Source organism: Chelmon rostratus, chromosome 5 (genome assembly GCF_017976325.1).
Source record: "Chelmon rostratus isolate fCheRos1 chromosome 5, fCheRos1.pri, whole genome shotgun sequence".
NCBI lineage: Eukaryota > Metazoa > Chordata > Actinopteri > Chaetodontiformes > Chaetodontidae > Chelmon > Chelmon rostratus.
This window is the reverse complement of record NC_055662.1, coordinates 20,544,797-20,564,345: the sequence shown is the minus strand read 5'-3', so window position 1 is coordinate 20,564,345 and position 19,549 is coordinate 20,544,797. Positions and strand designations below refer to the sequence as shown.

The 19,549-nt window shown below is 40.6% G+C and overlaps 1 protein-coding gene across 1 annotated transcript in view; it reads left to right on the top strand.

The window, feature by feature from the left end:
* Positions 1-19,549, top strand: part of pcsk5b (proprotein convertase subtilisin/kexin type 5b) — a 75,585-nt gene that overhangs the window by 25,230 nt on the left and 30,806 nt on the right. The window contains exons 8-16 of the mRNA XM_041936444.1: positions 162-374; positions 1,634-1,734; positions 6,997-7,100; positions 8,493-8,610; positions 13,194-13,382; positions 13,844-13,980; positions 14,573-14,704; positions 14,955-15,057; positions 18,403-18,596. Of these exons, the coding sequence (XP_041792378.1) occupies positions 162-374; positions 1,634-1,734; positions 6,997-7,100; positions 8,493-8,610; positions 13,194-13,382; positions 13,844-13,980; positions 14,573-14,704; positions 14,955-15,057; positions 18,403-18,596 (1,291 nt within the window). The remainder of the gene's footprint in view (positions 1-161; positions 375-1,633; positions 1,735-6,996; positions 7,101-8,492; positions 8,611-13,193; positions 13,383-13,843; positions 13,981-14,572; positions 14,705-14,954; positions 15,058-18,402; positions 18,597-19,549) is intronic.

Below are 19,549 nucleotides of genomic sequence, written 5' to 3'. Positions count from 1 at the left end.
ACACACTGAACACTGAACCAGTTACTTCCCTTTAGACAGACATTAAAAGTACATTTAAAACATTAAGCCAAAACAAAGTCTGGTGAGCAGTAATTACCCTTTAAGGACTAAGGTAAATCTGCAGCCTCTTACTATATTCTTTCTGCATCTTTTCCTGTCAGGGGAGGAAAGGCCGTGGCTCCATCTTCGTGTGGGCCTCAGGCAATGGCGGGCGCAGCAGGGACCACTGCTCCTGCGATGGCTACACCAACTCTATTTACACCATCTCCATCTCCAGTACAGCTGAGAGCGGACGCAAGCCATGGTATCTGGAGGAATGCTCGTCCACACTGACCACCACCTACAGCAGCGGGGAGAACTACGACCGAAAAATTGTACGTTTGTATGTCACGCAGCAAAGGTCAACAGCTGGAATCAAACTGGCGACAGTGGTGACCATGTGGCATAAACTGTAACCATTTAGGCACTCCATAGTTCTTGAAAGGAGCATATGTACCCATGGCCTAATTTTACTGCAGGGCCAGAATGCTCATTTATTCCTCACTGATGTCCGTCTGTGGTGTTACATTTGATTTGGAGCTTTTACATATTTAAAATATACATTTCCATTAAGAATACAGCATGATGCAATTTTGCATTAACTTGGCCTTGTGTGGATGTGCTTGAGAGTCCAGTGGTGTGACCTGGTTTGACCCAAAACGGCCGAATCACTCCATGATCCGCTTGGATGGTCAGTGACAGTCGTCCACTGTGAGCTAGCTTGTCTGGCAGTGTCTTGCTACATTCCTTGTGCTGATGCTACAGACGGGCACACACACACACTCAAACGCACACACATTCTTTACGGTTTCCCTCCGGCTCTGTACACTTACAGTAGAACCTCATATATCTGAATGTCAGTCTAATCTACTTGAGCACATACTGTCCTGTCTACTCAAATGCTGTTGGACCACTTTCACTTCTTACTAAACCATTTCGGATTCTGTATGTGTGTGTGTCTTCAGATAATCCTTCAAACTTTTTGGTCCAGAAAGGTCCTTTGATGAGGACTCAGACTGGAAGTTGGCCAAGCTTTTCTTGGCTGACTCACTTTCAAGCTTTCCGACTAGTTGGCTGTCTAAAGTCCATACAATCAAAGCGAACATACAGCACTTTGTCAAAAAGTTTTATACGTTTTTTTAAACATCCCAACTTATTCTCTGTCCTTTGTTTCTCCTTGGACATTGAATTGATTCCTTGAATTCTTGGAGAAACTGGTGGTTTGTGTACTTGTGTGTCTGTGTGTGTTATCTGTAGTGAGGCAGTGTATCAAAGCTGGAATGTGAGTTTCAGGTGTGTCCAAATCCTCCTGATCCTCATGACTTCAATCCTTCTCTGTCTGTCTTTCTCCCTCCCTTCCTGCCATCACTGTCACTGTTTTCTCCTCATCTCCCCTAACTCCACTTATGTAATGGTCTTCTCTTCCTCTCTTTCATCTGTTATCTTCTGGCTTCATTTTTTTAAATTTTGCCTATTTCCTCTCTACTGTCTCTTCCTTATTCCTTTTCTCTTTCTTCATTCCTTAAATTCCCCTCCATCTGTGTTCCCTCCCTCTCTGACTCTGTCCTCACTCCTCTTCCTCTCTCCTCTGCAGATCACAACAGACCTGAGACATCGGTGTACAGACAGTCACACAGGGACATCGGCCTCAGCTCCCATGGCTGCTGCCATTATTGCTCTGGCCCTGGAGGCAAAGTAAGATCCTTTTAACCTCATCCCTTCACTTCATCCCTTTGCCCCTTGTTTACCTTCTAATGCCCTCTTGTCCTCTGGCCTAAGTGATCTATAAGGTGAACACGTGAAGCATTTTTTCACAGATACATCATTGTCAAGTCAGCAGTGGAAATGCATTTAAATGCCAGGAAAATTTGTGAAATTCCAAAGACATACAGGGTTTCTGAGGCACCTGGACTATACATGGACATTCCTGCAGGACATACATGCACTCAGAACAGCTTGTTGCTTTCAGTTGGAGCAGCACAAGTGCGAATGTATTGCTGGGTGGTGGGCTAGAGAAAGTAATTGTTAGAACCTCAGTATAGTACATTACACTCCTGCATCTGGTCAGTTTCAGCACTTGCATACAATCACCTAAAAGTAAATATCTTCACATTTATTGCTATTACATCCACAGTTCAGTGCATGCGGCTTGGCTTAAAGGCCTGTATAAATACGGGACTCCTCTGGTTCCTCCAAAATAAGCTTTAGTGTCACAAATCATTTTAATAGCTGGATGCTGGTGCGGATGATAAAGCTGAAAAAGGCAGAGAGGGTTTGTTTGCTGAATCCTGGCCTGCAGTGCACCTTCTGAGAAGGTTTTAGGTGAGTTTAGGTACATTAATAGATGTGCACTATGCTGAGACCTTTTTTCAGCCATGGTAGATGTATATGTACTCTCCTTTGGTAGTCAGTGCTCACCTGCCTGTGGTCACCAGCTCGCCTGCTTGAGGATTATCATCACTCTCTTTCAGTTGTAAACTTTGTCTGAACTTCAGCAGAATTAAGCACTCTGAGTAATGACAACCATATATAGCTTTAGTATGTGCATACTGTGTGTGCCTGTCTTACCTGAGCAGGGGAATGTAATTTGATATAGGAACATATTTCATCACCATCTCTTATGATACATCATAACAAATATCACAATATTGTCTTGGGGTCTTGAGTCAAGGATGTTTGCCTCCTTTACTTTAGACAGTTTTGCCTTTTCCTGGTTTATGGTTGTTCAAATGATCGTACATATTCGTGTGTGGTGTGCAGGCTGAGAAAATGATATTTTATGCAATACAGTGCACACACAGTGTTTCATCTCCGCTGTCTCTTCATAACATAGTAATTAGATATAGAGTATGACTGATTACTGCTTTTCTAAAACAAGCTTTTCAACTCAAAAATTGTGACGTATAGCAGATGGTTGTCTTAAAATATATGTCTATCTTTAGAATCACCAGTATGGTGATGTCAATCGTTATTGTGGGAAAGATATCATGATATTTATTCCAAACCCAATGTTGACCTTTTAGTTGCTTTTAAACATATATACCATTTAGATCGTAGTCTCAAGATATCCTTTGTGGCAGAATTTAATGCTGTCTACAACAACCAGGGCTACCTGCAGACATTTTGGGTCCAGATGCTTTCATGTTAAACATTTCTGCTAGAAGGGACTGGAGTTTTCAAAGTTGGCACTGTCGAAGATAAGAAAAATAAGAGAGACAGATTTTAAAAGCACTTTATTTTCAATTGGTTTCAATATTCGTCTTGCCCTTATTCCTTCTAGATGTCCTGGTTGCTAATATGCAAGGCACTACAGATGCCTGCCCTGCCTCTCTTCAAAACCTGTTGATGTGCTTTATTTGTGATTAAATTCATGAATTGGAAAGAGTGCAGTGCAGGTGCTAAGACTCTGAATTGGGCTTTACCCCATCATCACATGTTGAGCGGCTCAGTTAGCCGAGGTCACTTCATTTAACCTGGATAATCCAATCCAAATCCTCACAGTAGAAAATATTCTCGGTTTCCAGGCAGTGCTGGGTACATAAGCCTGTTTCTTCAACAAGATTATCACACACTGCTTTTTGCCTGCCTGCTTTCTTCTCTTCTGCTAGCTCTCACCTCCTCTCTGTCGTGCTTGCTGTGCCTCCAACACTGTCGCAATGGTCTTTTTTTTTCTCCCCTCCTCCAAATCAAACGCTCTTTCTTTCCTTCTATCCATTCATTCAGTTTCTCACATGGATAAACTTGCATGCATGCACATGCAGGCAAAGGGGAGAGGATGAAAGGGAGAGAGAGAAAAAGTTTAGACAAACTGTGCAATGCTGATCGTATCTGCTCTTATCTGATGAATGAACGCGAGCAAACTTTCTATGATAAACATGTCAAGACGCCATTTTGCTAGACTTCACTAAACTCTCTGTTGTGAGGTCTTTTCTCTTGGGATGGAACATGTTAGTTCCGAAAACTGCCCCTTGTTCTGTTCTCTGTAGGTTTTGCCAAGTTTAAGATGTTCTAAGTCTGCACATGATTTATCTCTTTATGAGCTCGACTCCAGCATGGCAAGCAGCAACATTTCAGAGCTTCAGAAACTTTTATTCCTTTTGTCCTTGGAAGTGAAGAAATGGAAAAGTGAGCGAGTGTGGAGACAAGAGACTTCAGCGAGGAAATTAAGAGGGATAGAAAAGAAAGGAGCAAGGATAACCATAAGAACCTCATCTACTGGGAGGTTTTAAGATACCAAAGCAGGGACAGATGGGCGAAAAGAAAACTTTATTTCTTCCTCATTCCCCTACTTTAAAATTGAAGCTCGGGAGGCAGATTTCTGCTGATTAAAGTTTGGTGGTAAACTACCATCCCTGGACTGAACCAAGGTGAAATGGGAAATGTTTGAAATGTTTTGGCTCCTAATTTTTCTCCTTCTCTCCCTACTCTGCTCTCTCCCTGCAGATTACCCGTGTGTTTTTTTTCATCTGTAAATACACTTGAGAGAAGCACCAAGAAACCTATATTAGACATACTGATTTGCTGCTGGTTTTCCCCAGTATGTGAGCCACTCCATTAATTAGTATTGGCTTGTTTATGGAAAGGCTGTTGTGGCCTAGATAACGATGCCAAAGTCACTTTTAATTAATGACCATAAAACATTTATGGAACCATAATTACACAGTGGCAGCTAAGCCTATTAATATTGATCTGAACATTAATTATTCTGACTTTTCATAGCACTTATCTTTGCAACCATCCTTTAATTATTTTTTACTTGATATTTTATTTTCAACTATTTAGTCTATGTTCTTCAGTTGGATTTTATAAGTGTGGCCTCATTGGGGGCATTAGTGAATTTTACAACTTAGCAGCTGTTGTATTCTGGGCATCATTTTGGATTCACTGCATAGAAAGATGAAATCCTCTTTCCATCTAAAATGTCTAATCCTGATTTCATCCCTAGCATCAGAAAGCAGTTTGTCTTGAATATAAACCTGATAACTGCAAAAAGGCTGACCCGACACATTACTTTCCTGTAAAAGCCGAGGAATGATGGACAGCCAATGTGAAAAGTTAAGCTCTTTTAGTTCTGCGAGAGATTGATGGTCAGCTTTCAGTATAGCTGAATTTTTATGATCTAATTGTAAGTGAAACCAGGAATACACAATTACAATACCGACTGTGATTCTGATTTTGCTATTATGATTGGTTTTCAAAACCAAAGAGAACTTGCACTGGTCCACGACAAATAGGGCGGGTCAACAAGGACGCATTGTCTTGCCGTGTGGAAAAGTTTCGGAATCAAAGTTGTGTGTGTGTGTGTGTGTGTGTGTGTGTGTGTGTGTGTGTGTGTGTGTGTGTGTGTGTGTGTGTGTGTGTGTGTGTGTGTGTGTGTGTGTGTGTGTGTGTGTGTGTGTGTCCCAGAGGTCCGAGCCCTCAGTAATGTATCAGACATTTTTAATGGACTAATCCGAATGTGACTATCTCACAACTCTTGGCCTGGCTTATGGATAAAATCACACCAAACCCCTAAATGTTGCTGCCTTCAAATATCCATGTAAGGCAGTGATACTCATCATCCACACTTAGTGAAGCCGGGAATGTGCCATGTGGGAAAGATCTGACTCCTTAACACACATGGTATGACTGGTCTTGTTTTTTTTCTTTATTTATTTTTCTTCTCAGCATGTGCAACCCTAAGGAACACATGTGGCATCACAGAAGATGGGAACGCATTTTTTATAGCAGATTTCTTACAAGTAAATGCAATGTGTTTTACATTAAAGCCATAAAAAGTAGTAGATGCACAGAACAATATGATGAAGACAAAATACAAGAAAACAAACCAAACACAGCACCGATGAAAGCTATCACCAGCCCACTAGTGCTAATCCACAGATACAGATAAAATTGACAGAACATTTACAGAATAAAGTGCATATGTGAAGGAGTCTTTTGACTGGAATCTGTGAGTGTCAGCAGCTAAATTTGTGATGACTTCTCCCAGATGCTAAGGATTTTAAAAGTCCTCTAGTGTGTTTTTGTTCAAGAGATCACAGGAAGCTGTGAAAGAACCTTCTGTTATGCCAGCAGCTCAACAGGCAAAGGCGCAGTGTGTTCAGGTCAGACTTATTTTACTGCAGTTTGCTCTCGGTCGGCCTCTCACATCACATCATCTGTGCATCTTCTTAAATTTTTAAATGTGAATGTTGGGTAGCAAACCTTACATATTAGTTTTAGGTCGACTGATTCAGAGTAGTGCAGTTTCTGGAGGTCTCAGATGGTGAGGGAGTGACATGAGGGGAGGGAATGGAGCATCTGGCCAGCATATGAGATGGAAGGGAATCCCAGGAAACTTAGTGACCCACTTCTCCCCGGTTTTTCCCTTTAATGTAGCATTTTGACATCAAAGAAGTTGAGACACATGGCTGCCATCTCGTAATGGATCTCACGTGAGATCTGAGAAACTATGGACGGATGAACGGGCATCCATCCTCTCCATCTATGCCTCTCTGTAATTTTCCTCTCAGTAATCTTCCACCTCCTATATATTACTATGTTTCCTTTACCTTGTTTTGCATTTCATCCTCGTTATTCCTTGTTTTTTAACCTCCCTCCCTTTTATCCTAAGCTTTTAATGTTCCTCTTTCATCCACATATCCTCCTCCATGCCGTTATCTGAATTTACTCCCATAAACAAAGATATTTTCTCATGTATTACTGTTCACTCTCCCCATTTTGCTCATCCTTATTTCTATATTTACATCATCATTGCTGCCTGACCCTGTCTTTTATATATGTGCATGTGTGTAGATTTACACATTTGTTATTTAAAATGTATGCACATATATATGTCCCTTCTTTAATTTCTTACTTAGTTCCTGCTCTTTTATGTGTTCCTCCTCAGTCTTTGTGGGGGGGTTTTGATAGATAAATAAATGTAATTGCGTGTTTGTGTGTGTTTTCTTCTGCTAGTCCTCTTCTAACATGGAGAGATGTTCAGCACATCATTGTTAAGACCTCCAGAGCCGGACATCTCAGCGCCCCTGACTGGAAGACTAATGCTGCTGGTTACAACGGTACACACACATGCACTTTCACACTTTTCTCAACCGAGGATCAAATTGCTGTGGAATGAATATCAATATCTCATTAGCAAGTCTGTACAACAAACTATCTTTAAATCAGTCAAAAGTTCACTGCAACTCATTTGATGAACTTACATGAGCACTGCAGATCTTACTTGTCAGTTTTTTTTCTTACCTACTAATGGTAATGAATAAAAAAAAAAAATCTTATTCTGGTCACTCTTTTCCAGCTATATAATTTAACCCTATTTGAATTTCTCTCATTTCAAGCTATCTGCTATATTAGAGAAGATACCTTTGTTTGTTTTTTCCTTAGGGCTTTCGATTTACAGCTATAAATCTGTACATCTTAGCCTTCCACCAAAAAGCAAACCAACAAAAAACAGGACACAGGAGATGGCTAACAAGGCTTTATAATAAAGCATCCCATAATATCTAAGTTTGGGTTGTGTTTCTGTAATTGGTGAAGCTGATAGCTACTGTCATGAGCAATGAAAAGCTAAATCTTTGTGTGTGACAACTTCAGATCAGCGGGTTGTCAGTTTTTTCAGCAGACATGGTCTCAACTCGTCAATTAAGCAACAGCTGCATTTCTGATTCATGTTGAGATATAGTGTGCTTGAAAGAAAAATACAAAACAGTCACAGAGAAATCATTATGCATTATTTTGGCTCCTCAATTAGTTTTTTCCGATCAGAAGAAGAGTGATGAGCAGTTTCCAAAAATTTGCTTTCTTGCTTAACTACTGCACCGCCAGCTGCCATCTGTCAGGGACCATGTGGTGGATGCTGTTTTGTAGCTTTGTGAGTGTGTGCTTAAGTGTGCATGCATACCTGTGTGTGCGTGTTTAAATGTGAAACACATCTCTACAAGCATTTTAGTTCAACCAATAATATGCGTTATTTTCTTTTATCTTCAAGGTGCGTGTGTGCGTGTGTGCGTGTGTGCGTGTGTGTGCGTGTGTGTGCGTGCGTGTGTGTGCGTGTGTGTGCGTGTGTGTGTGTGTGTGAAACCAAGTGAGTGAGAACTAGAGGTCAGCCAAGCTGCAGGCCCAGTGTGGCTGGAGATTCTCCAAGTGACGTTTTTTTCAAAGAGGAACTAAAGAGAAACAGATCAGGGAAGGGGGGGTGGAGAGAGAAGTATGGAAGGAATTCATATATAAGATGCTGTACCCAGAAATTGAGTGGTTTCCAACCGTTCTTTTTCATTTTTAGACAACTACCGTATGTCATCAGTATTTTCATCTGTCATTAGAGGGTGAAAACGGTACAATACTAGATACCTTTAATCTTGTCCACTGATTCTTAATGTGACCCCATCTTTTATATTATCTTTGGTGGTTGCATGGGTTTTGCAGCTGTGACTTTTTACTGTTTCCTGCAGTCAGCCACCTGTATGGCTTTGGTCTGATGGATGCTGAGGCGATGGTGAAGGAGGCAGAGCGATGGAAGCAAGTCCCTACACAGCACGTCTGTGTAGAGAGCGCAGACCGGCAAATCAGGTAGAACACTCACAAACACACCATTACTCTGTTTTAGCTTTTCAATACACACTACATGCCCCAAAGTATGTGGACATGCAGGCGTCACACCACTATGTCATTGTTCAACTTCTCATTCCAAAACCATGGGATTTAATATGCTACTATACCAGTCCTCCCCCCTTATCTGGGAAGGCTTTCCACAACATTTTGGAACTAGGTTGAAGGAATTTGCTCCCATTCAGCCAGCATGAGTGAGGTCCGCCACTGATTTTGAGCAATAAGACATGACTTGTAGTTGGTGTTCCAGTTCATCCCAAAAGTGTGCAATGGAGCTGAGGTCATGACTGTGCAGGCAAGTCAAATTCCTCCACACAAAACCTGGAAAATCATTTCTTCATGGTCAGTTTTGGGAAGATCCTCTCCTAATGCACAAACTGTTGCTACAAAGTAGGAAGCACTATATTGTCTAAAATATCACTGAACGCTGGAGCATTAAAATTTCCCTACCTAACCAAAAGCATGTGGACTGGGGTGTCCAGTCCACATAAAGTAATTCTGGAAATCTACTGCTGTACCACAATAATAGGTGGCTCTTCTATATTTAACCAGCTTGATTAATTGTACTCACTGAGTCTCTGATTGTCATGAAGAAATCTGATACTGTCTTGTTTCCATATACTGAGCAAGTTTAGTAAGTGAGTTAACGTTGAGACCAGCATATATGACAAAACATCTCTCTCTTTTTTCTTTCCCTGGTGTTTTATGCACCAGCATGTGTTTGAGAGTGCGGTTGTGCAAGCTGTACCTTGATAGGGGCCAAGCATTAGTTCTGGCAGGGTGGTTCTCACATAAGACCTTTACTATGCACACTCACTCGCACACACACACAGTCACTCTCTCTCTCTCTCTCTCTCTCGCACGCACACACACACACACACACACACACACACACACGGAGAGAGCCAAGGCTTCACAGCTTGTTATTCTTGATGCAGCTGGAAGCCTGAGCACTGTTCTGTGTTAGGCTGGCTGGCTGAACTTGGGCCCTGAACTGGTTAGCTTTCAGTTGAAGGCTCGGTGGCCAGCGACTGCAGCATTATCAGTGTCATTCTGTCTGTTCTGCTCCAATGCACGAGTCAGTCCATACGAGGCTTATGTAAAGTCCGGCTTGTGTCAGAGGCAGTCGTGCTCAGACCTCCGTACTCATGTAATGTGTGTTGGTTTATGGAGAGATTTTCACTGTTGTTGCGTGAAAGAATTAAAAGCAACCCTTTAATTTTAGCCCTTTTTTCCATGTGTAGTGCATTTATGGGTAGCCTTAGAGATGTGTTAAATGGTCAGTCGCACATTTGTCCAGTTACTGGGAGCTTAAGCCTTGTTTATAAACAGAATTACCCTTCGTTCATGCAGCCAAATGACAGGCTTGCAAAGAAGTAGGCAATCACCAGGAAACAAAAGGCTTTGTTTTGTTTTGTTTTTGGAATGAAGGCAAAGAAGTCATGAAAGTTTTATGTGTAACACAGTTTAAAACTGAATTTTCAGATTGCCCCAAAAAGTCTAAAACAGCCTTTTTCCTCAGCAAACCACCTTGTTAAGTTTACATTTATATATAAGATATATATATATATCTGTGCTCATGAACTTGTGAATGTGCCTATGTTTTTTCATAGACTGTAGCATTGTGTTTTGGAAGCTGGTCTATATGCGTGTCTTCTCCTTTCTTGGTGCATCTACAGGTGTGTGTGTACGCGTGTGTGCATGTGTGTGCATGCGTGCGTGTGTGTGTTCTGTGCTTGTAACTTGCTACATGAGTGCAGCCGTCACCTCATCGCTGTGTTCCCACACACCCTCTGGCTGGCCCCTCTGACTGCGTTTGGTAATGTCTGTCTGCTATCGCTCGCCTCACTCTGCTTGGAGCATGGACCAGGAAAACTGCCTGATCTGTGTGCAATCAGGCTGGTGGTAATCAGCTGTGCATCTGCTCTGCTCGGTCCCATGCGTATGGTTCAGTTATCTGTGTTGTGTCATAGAGAAGCCAGAGCTGTGATATCAGCCTTAGACTCCCCAGCCATTACTGCTGTCTGCTTTCCAAATAGTCATTGACGACTTATGAAAACGAGACAGCGTCAGTGTTTTCACTCCGTTATTCATTCCACCATGTCCGCTTGAGCTCATATACGTTTTCTTGTGTATTTCTCTGTTTTCAACCATTTTAACATAAATGGTTCACATTGGCTATTAGTCCCTGAAGACTTATGTACATCATCAGAGATGGTGTTGAAAGACATATGGAGAATTATTATGGTTTCTTTACCTGTTGTTAATATGGCAACAATTCATAACGCGCTGCTTTAAATAATAATGATTTATATAATAATAAATATGAGATCACCAATGTCACTAGTTAAAATTGATTTCTCAGTGGAAATCAATAATTTAAATCTTGATAGCAACTTTTGGCCTTTCAAAAACAAATTGGTATTTTTAGCCTTAATTAGTAATCAATGGACTGATAAGTTGGAGGAATATGTTGTTCCAAGAAAAATGCTTCATCTTCATTGCACAGCTAAGGACAATCTTCACTAGCTGATAATTGCTTCGAAGTAATTTTCTTCTTAATGACAAACATCTGTGTTGTATCACTTCGGCCCTAAAAACGTCAAAGCTGTGTTTGTTACCCTGACAACAGGGAATCTAACAGTTTCCAATACAGGATCAAACAGCACAAGTCACTGACAATAACTGTCTTTCAACCCTCCACCCTGCAAAAAATAATAATAGTAATCCTTTTATATGTTGTTTTGCCAGCAAATGTAATTCGCCACCTCTGTTTTAGTTTCCAGTGAATAAACCCTGCATGTCATCCAACACCGCAGTGAGTTTAAGAAAATGGTAAATGGCTGTATTTACACAGTGCTGTTATCCAAAGCACTTAACAATTTGCCTCTCATTCACCCATTTGCATACACTCACACTAATGGCAGCAAGCTACCATGCAAGGTGTTGGCCTGATCTTCAGGAATTTGGAGTTCAGTTTGTTGTCGCTGTCTTGGACCCCAGTCCTTCTCGCCACAACTCATCTTCTCAAAGACGCAGCTCCAGTGATTTGCTGATGCAGGGCAGAATGCCCTGGGCTTCAGCGGCATCTGCGATGCCATCTAATAGTGGGGTGAAAAGCTAGCGCACCACACACACATACACATACACACACCACACACACATAAACATACATCACCACTGTCCCCGCTCAAATGGTAGTCCCCACTGTTTGTCATCGTACCTCTTTTCCACTCTCAAATACGAGCGCCATGGCATCTCATAATGAGCCTGAGCCTCCACGTGGAGCTGGGACGGGTGTCGAGTTGGCTGACCTTCTCAATGTGCAATTGTTGTGCAGCAGACTTTTTCTCCAAAGCCTTACTTTGGCAAGATTGTATTAATTGTCCCCTGTACTGGACCTGTTCATGTTTTTACGGTTTTTGTTATGGTATTGCTGTCATATTAGATCATACCAGATGTTATTTTAGGGATCATTAGATGTTTGCATTGGCTGTTAGGTGATCTTTCTGTTGCGGAGCTGTGCATAGCAGACAGAACAAATAATGTTCTTTGTCTTTCTTATCATGCTCATGTTCTTGTTGTTTTTTAAATTGTTTTTCTGGCTGGTTGAGGTTTAGGAAATGGAAATATGCACTTTTGTGCCCGCTCTATAGTTTTTGGAGGAGGTTAAATTAAAAGGAATTACATGTCATTGCTTTTGGGGGTGCCTCAGGGTATTGAAATTTGATAGTGAATATTATGAATGTAATGTCAGTCACTAACAAAATTTTTGGCTAGGGTTGACTGAGCAGAATGTCTCAGTGTAGGGAGACAGCCACGGCCCCCAACCTCACTCCCTGAAAGAGCAAACAGAGTACAGGTATAGGTACGTTATGGCTGAGGGCACACAGAGTGCTTTTCAGCAGCTAAATCCTGTGTTTGAAGACGATAGCCAGTTTTTACTTTACAGCTGCCTGGTTATGATCTGTAAATGAAACCTTAAAATGGAAAGATGAGAGCGCTTAGTAGCTTTAAATGCATAACAAGGTCACTTTAAAATTTGTATCAGCTTTGCAAAGAGGAAATATATATCAGTTTGAAAGAGTACAGTTTCCTGAAGGTAATCAGGACCCATGTTTTATCTGAATAGATATGTCACTTATTTATGTAACATGATTTTAACCTGATTGGCCATCTGCTCTGCTCTAATATATGATATCTTAGCTTTTTGTTGTTGATTTGGTTCTTATTGTTGTTCTCCTTGGTTAATACTACAATGTCCATAAATGACTTTTTGTCAGTGGAGCTGGTTGTGACTGGACTTGTTTCCATTGGTGGACTGGCAGTCTTGGTATGTGTTACTGTAAAGGAAACCTTTGCCATTGGTTGCAGTTATAACCTCTATGGAGCACTGACTTTTACAAAATTTCATCAATATTATCTTCAATCAGTGCATCAACTTATCAGTGCTCCCAAAAATAACAATCTATGGATATTTCTGTTTTAGTCTATATTTTCTCCTCAAGCCTACTTTTTTGACTGGTTCCCATCCTGTCTTCCAGAACTATCCGTCCAGAGCATGTGGTCCGATCAGTGTACAAGGCGACAGGATGCACTGACAACCCCAACCACCATGTCATCTACCTGGAGCATGTGGTCGTACGTATTACAATCACACACCCTCGTCGTGGGGACCTTTCAATCAACCTGACCTCACCCTCAGGGACCAAGTCTCAGCTGCTTGCCAACAGGTAAAGAACAACTTGCGTGACGTTATCTGCATGACAGTGCAAAATGCAATTCATTAGTAATGCTGTGACTCATAGAGCTCAATATTTACAGTAGCAACAGTAGATGTTTCTGTATTACATTAAAATAAACTGCAGATTTAACTTGGATTTACTTGTTTCTGCTTGCTTTGTTAACAACAATAATTTTAACTTGGGCTCAAACACCACAAAATGTTACAGTCGTCACAGGATTAGATACTGAATGTAGTGTAAGCGCTCTATGTACCTAGTCTACATTCACCTCAAATAAACCACAGTCCTGCACAATGTTTATGGATAGTTCATTAGAGACTGTGATTGTATTTGGTTGGGTGGTTGTGATTATTTGTACTGGTGTTCGCAATAGTTGAATTGTTTCCTCATCTGATATGTGTGTGTGCGTGTGTGTGTGTGTGTGTGTGTGTGTGTGTGTGTGCGTGCAGGTTGTTTGATCACTCCATGGAGGGTTTTAAGAACTGGGAGTTTATGACCACCCACTGCTGGGGAGAGAAGGCAGCAGGCGACTGGGTCCTAGAGATCTATGATTCACCTTCTCAACTTCGCAGCCAGAAAGTACCCGGTATGATAGTGTTGCTAAATTTCTTTACTTAAAAAAGAATAATTAATCCACATATCCATTTGTATTTTTTGTGTGATTTTAATTTACATAAATAGAAGACATAGGAGAAAGTTTTGCCTGGATTGAGTGTAGGACCAGCAGGAGCACACATGTTGCTCTGGAGGCAGTGAACTTAACTGCTCAAATGACCCACTAATTTAACAACATAATAAAGTCTCAAATGGAGAGTTGCAGTTGCTAAGAAGCTTTTACGTCAACCACTATAATCCCATGTGTCATTGTACCTAGTTTTTTCATGTGTACCATTAAGAGTTTAATGTTGTATAATCTATTTATGGAAGCTGAAAATAACCTGAAAATATACCGTAATTTAGATTATGAAGTTCTTCCTCTTTCTATTGCTGCGTTCTAATGGTGAAAGATGGTTGAACTGTTTTCCCACTAAGCATGTTACAGAAAAAAAGAACCCTGCAGGACTGCCTGACATTGTACATCTGGTTATTTAGCTATGTCAAATATACAAATCAAAGAAATATCAAAGGATATTCAGCTGGTGTCTAAAATGAGTTTTACAATGCTTCCGTTTCCTCAGGCAAGCTGAAGGAGTGGTCACTAGTGTTGTATGGCACCTCTGTGCACCCATACTCCTCTCTGCGCAGCGATAAGCCCCGCTCCACAGACATGCTGCCGCCCACCGACGAGGAGTTCACAGAGGAGTACAACGGTAAGCGATAAATCTAAAGCTGCATACAGACTGGTTATGCACAGTAGCAGCATTTCAAAGGAGCATAAGTTTCACTGTCCTGTCACAGTACGTCATGCTGCCACATTAGGTGTAAGGGTATTATTAAAGGGTGCAATAAAGTACAATTAATAATTCCATTAATTGAGTTAATATTGACAATATTATAAGACTATAAAACCTTTTCCTATGGCCTTCACCTCTTTACAATACTACTTTTATGTGTCTCCAGGCCCCTGCGACTCTGAATGCAATGAGAATGGCTGTGAAGGTCCTGGACCCCATCACTGCATCAACTGCCTCCACTACTTCCTCAAATTCAAGAACAACACCAGGTTGGACTGCCTAAGAAATCAGTATTAAGTAGAATATTGTTCTTGTGTTGGAGAACATCAAATAATTGTTGCTTAACCCACATTTTATAGTGTTTCGTATGAATGCAAAGATCTATTGGCTTTTCAAAAAGGCAAAATTTTGGCAGACAGTATATCACCCTACTGACCTAAACTGCAGCATAACATGTCTATCTACAGAGCCCTTTTGTATAGTCTGCCTCCAACTTTTTACCCTGGCAAAAAGATAAAGATTCAGTCAAATTAGTCATCAGATTTTAGGAACATAATGTGAATTAAAAAAAATACAAAGATGCAAAAAAATGAGTGAATAAAGTTTTTCTTTCGCACCTATTGTGCATATTTTTATAGTGTAGGTGGTATTGTTACACTGTTGATAATTCCACTCAGTCTAACTAACTTTTTCCACTTTTCTTTGACAGCTAATAGCATGCACGAAGTAAAAGTAATTTCTCTGTGCACTCCACCAGAGCCAATTTGTTTGTTTTTTTTTCTCTAAAAAGTCCATCTGATCTACAAAGCTACAGATATATGTAGATGCGTCACGCTCGTATGTGATTTGAACATCTGATTGTGTTAAAGAGTGTGAAGTCCTCAGGGAGTCCAGAGACAGACAAATAAAGAGAGGGATCAATACTAGCTGAGGGGATCTCAATCAGAAAGATTTACGAAGGTGAAGTGAATGTTGGTGCATACCAGTCCACTGATAACTGAATTTAATTGGCTTAAGGCAATATTTTCATAGTGTTTTAAGGCCTCAAAGAAACATTTGTGTATATTAATTTAATAATTAGCCCGCAGAAATTTGTGTTCCCATGTTTTTCCTGTGTAAATGCAACAAACACATTATTGGACCAACAACAAACAAATCTGAGGCTATTTGATAGTTATCTTACAATAAATTCTCCATCTTTGTTTTGACCTATCTGTTTTTAAGAAGCAAACGTAAACATTAAGATTCACACTGCATGTTTCATTCATTCAAAGATTGGATACAATGGCTCAAATTTGCTTAGTGTTAACTACAGTACCTTACTAGATCGGACGTCATTAAGTGCCTCACAACAAAAATGAGACATAGAGACACAATACAAAAGCATAAGAGGTGGGTCTTGAGCTGCTTTTTAAAGTTTTAAAGCCTTCACCAGTAGGAGCCACATCCTGAAAGGCACCAAGTTAATGTACAGTACCATGTTGCTGTGATGTTCTTCTTTCAGTTTCACATTTAAAGGATCAATCATCTAGCTTGTTGTAAGATTCTGAGTAATATTTTTAATATTTGTTCTGAATTCCAGAAAGTCACATTTTGATTTTTGTTGCATGTAACTGCTTTGATGCACTTGTCAGTGCTATCACTCTGGTTCATTTCGAATTCTGCACATTTCCTTATTGCCACCATTTAAGGTCACGGGTCATTGATTGCCCCTGTTATTTGATGATGATGGTTAAGAAACAGTGCAGGTGGTGTCCTGATTAATTTCAGCTTGCCAGTCTGATAACAGAGATGCTGTTTCCTGTCAGCCATATCATGCTCAGTCTGTAGTCCTACGTTCTGTTAAAAGTGTGTGTGTGTGTGTGCGTGTGCGTGCATGTGTGTGTGACTTTGAATTTGCATGTTTCACATTTGTGTGTGCCCTTAGGATCCCATTAGGATCAAAGTCTGTTGTAATTGCCTTTGTGTCGGCGGGTCTCTGCACTAATAAAAGACAAACCAATGCAGGTGCATGAGAATGTGCAAGCTTAGGCACTGCCTTATCATTAGCCCACTTTAGAGGTGTGCTGCCCTTTTCTGCCACCACAGGGAGCAATTGATGAATGAAGATTGGGGGAGTGGTGGGAGGAAAGAGGAGGGATGGCGGTGGTGTTTAATGTTCAGATAATTACATCCCTACATATGTGTTTTGATGGTCTAGACTCACTAAAAGGTGTGTGTGGGTCTTTGAAATTTTGTAGGTAGCACTTCTGTGTGTATGTGTACATACATGTGTACATTGTATACAGGACTATGGGCAGAATTCTAGAAACATTCAGGTCATAAATCCATTAAGTTGAAAGGATGTTTTTGAAGGAACTTGCAAATAAATATTTAATTTTCTGTTCATGTTCCCATTTTCAATTAGTAATTTATTTTTAAAAAGTCTGTCCCAGTTTTCTTGTTCACCAGGAAAAAATCTACTGGGAAAAGGTATTTAATTGTTGCATTTATTTAGTTTTGGATCAAATTTTTCTTTTTTTTCTGCACCGATAGTGACTTTGATAATGTGGCTAAAATTCAGGTTTCTATACAACCCCTGTGTATGTCTGATCGCTTTTCTTTCCCTACTTATGCAAACAGTGATGAATTTTGTTATTCAAAACATAATCACAAGTGATAGGAATGATGGCCAAAAATACATAAAAGTCATGTTGGGAAAGAAAACCTTCTCCTTTGAATTGCTTTTACCACAATTTCATCTCTGTACTATTTCAATCACTGACATCTGCTTGCACTGACAGCACGGTCAGGAAAATGCTGTTTAAAATTTTTCTCGCGTTCAGTGGTGTCCTTGGGGTAGGCGTCATATTATAGTGTATTTCTAATCTTTATTGGTTAGGTAATCGCTACATCATAGCAGAGAATGGTTTTGAAGTTGAAGGACAAGCGTATGGCAGTGTGTATGTACACACGTGGATTATGTGTTTCACACGTGCAATATGTGTTTCTTGGCAGAAAACTCTGAAATGTGTGAAAAAGGCTTAAGGAGTGTGTGTATGCGTGTGTGTGTATTTTATGCTCTTGAGGGCTTTGCAGAGCTATTTCACCTTAGGAAGGGAGCCTCAGGGTGAAATGAGGGGGTGACGGAGGGCTGTGAAATTTTCCAACAGATGTTGCACCTGTTCACCATATAGCTCCTGCACCCACACACCATTTTTTTGTCCCAACTTTTTATGTGCTAGTGATGCATGAAAAATCAGTTTACTTTTACAATGGGTGACTATGAAAAACTATTCCTGCTTTAGTCCTGCAGAACTGTATTTACTTGCACTTAAAATTATAATTGTATAATTGTATAAACATATAATGCCCATGATAGTCTTACAAAAGAGGCATTTGTTTTTTGTCAGACATATGTTTCACATTTTGAGCCTGTTAACATTATACTGGACGACAGAGGTTGTTAATCATGGCACGATGAGGTCAACTTTGTCTTTGTTATGTTGTTCTACAACCTGAATATGTCTAATAAATACAAACTGTCCTTTCTTTGTGTTCCACTTTTGCCATTTATGACACTCTCTTTTAAACCTTGTCCCTCTTTCTCTCCTTTCAATCACCTCTCTGTCCAGGATGTGTGTATCAGAGTGCCCCAGTGGCTTTTTCCGTGACGATAGGAAGCGCTGCAAGAAGTGCTCCTCGTTGTGTGAGACTTGTGTTGGAAGCCGTAGCGACCAATGCACAACGTGCAGGGCTGGTTTCCACCTCAACGAAGGCTCCAACACGTGTGTCGCCAACTGTGCCGACAGCTTCTACCTCGACCATGGTACGTTTCATTGCTGGCCAAACTGTCTCCACAATGCAAAGGCGCTTCACTAATGAGTACGCACACCATGCAGGCAACAATTTGTTTGCAAACTCTTGGTTTTTCTTTCAGCATTCCTTGGTACCAGCGTAAGGTTGTTTTATAAGCTTCTTCTAACTTCAATAGTGCTTTGTCCTTTGCATCTGTTTTCTTTTAGTTCAACAAATGACATTTAAACTTAACTAAACTGGGGATGCCACAGCAAAAGGCCTCCAACTACACAAAATCAAGCTTAGCCATGATTGCTTCATTCCCAGTTGCAGTTGTATCCTAGAAGTAGCGTATAGCCAGTTGTTCCTTTTCATGTGCTTCTTGAACCGAACAGGGCTGGAAAGTTTACGCTAGTAAGAAGATTTCGTCATCAGTGTAACAAGGACTAAATCATTAAAAAAGCAGTTCTGTAGGAGGATTGACTATGAGAAGTCAGCTTGTTTTCCTTGTTTTTGATCAATGGTTTATAATAAACACAGTAGTGCAGCAGTGTTAACACACAGCGTGTAGTGTATGTGTATACTTACTGGTTTGTCTTATGTTCAAGATGCATGCCAGCCTGGATGAAAGTTAAGCAGGAATGAGAGACTGAATCTATGTATATCTTATAATTATGTCTATATATTGGTTTGCAGCCAAGACAGTGTAAGTCCTGGCAGCTCTGGGAGTCTCTGGCAGCAGATCTGATGTGATCTGATCCAAGTTCAGTCATAACATTTCAACAGGCCAAGATGTGGTGGATAGTTTTTTCTTTTGAAATGTTGGCACTGCAGAGTATTGTGTTGTGTTAAATGAGCTATCGAGAGTCTATTTTCTCTTTGTCAGTCAGATGGCAAGCTGAGATGAATTCCTGCCTTTATTAGCACATGGACACATTCATGTAATGATTTAATTACTGGTGGAGATAACTTTTTATGCCTCGG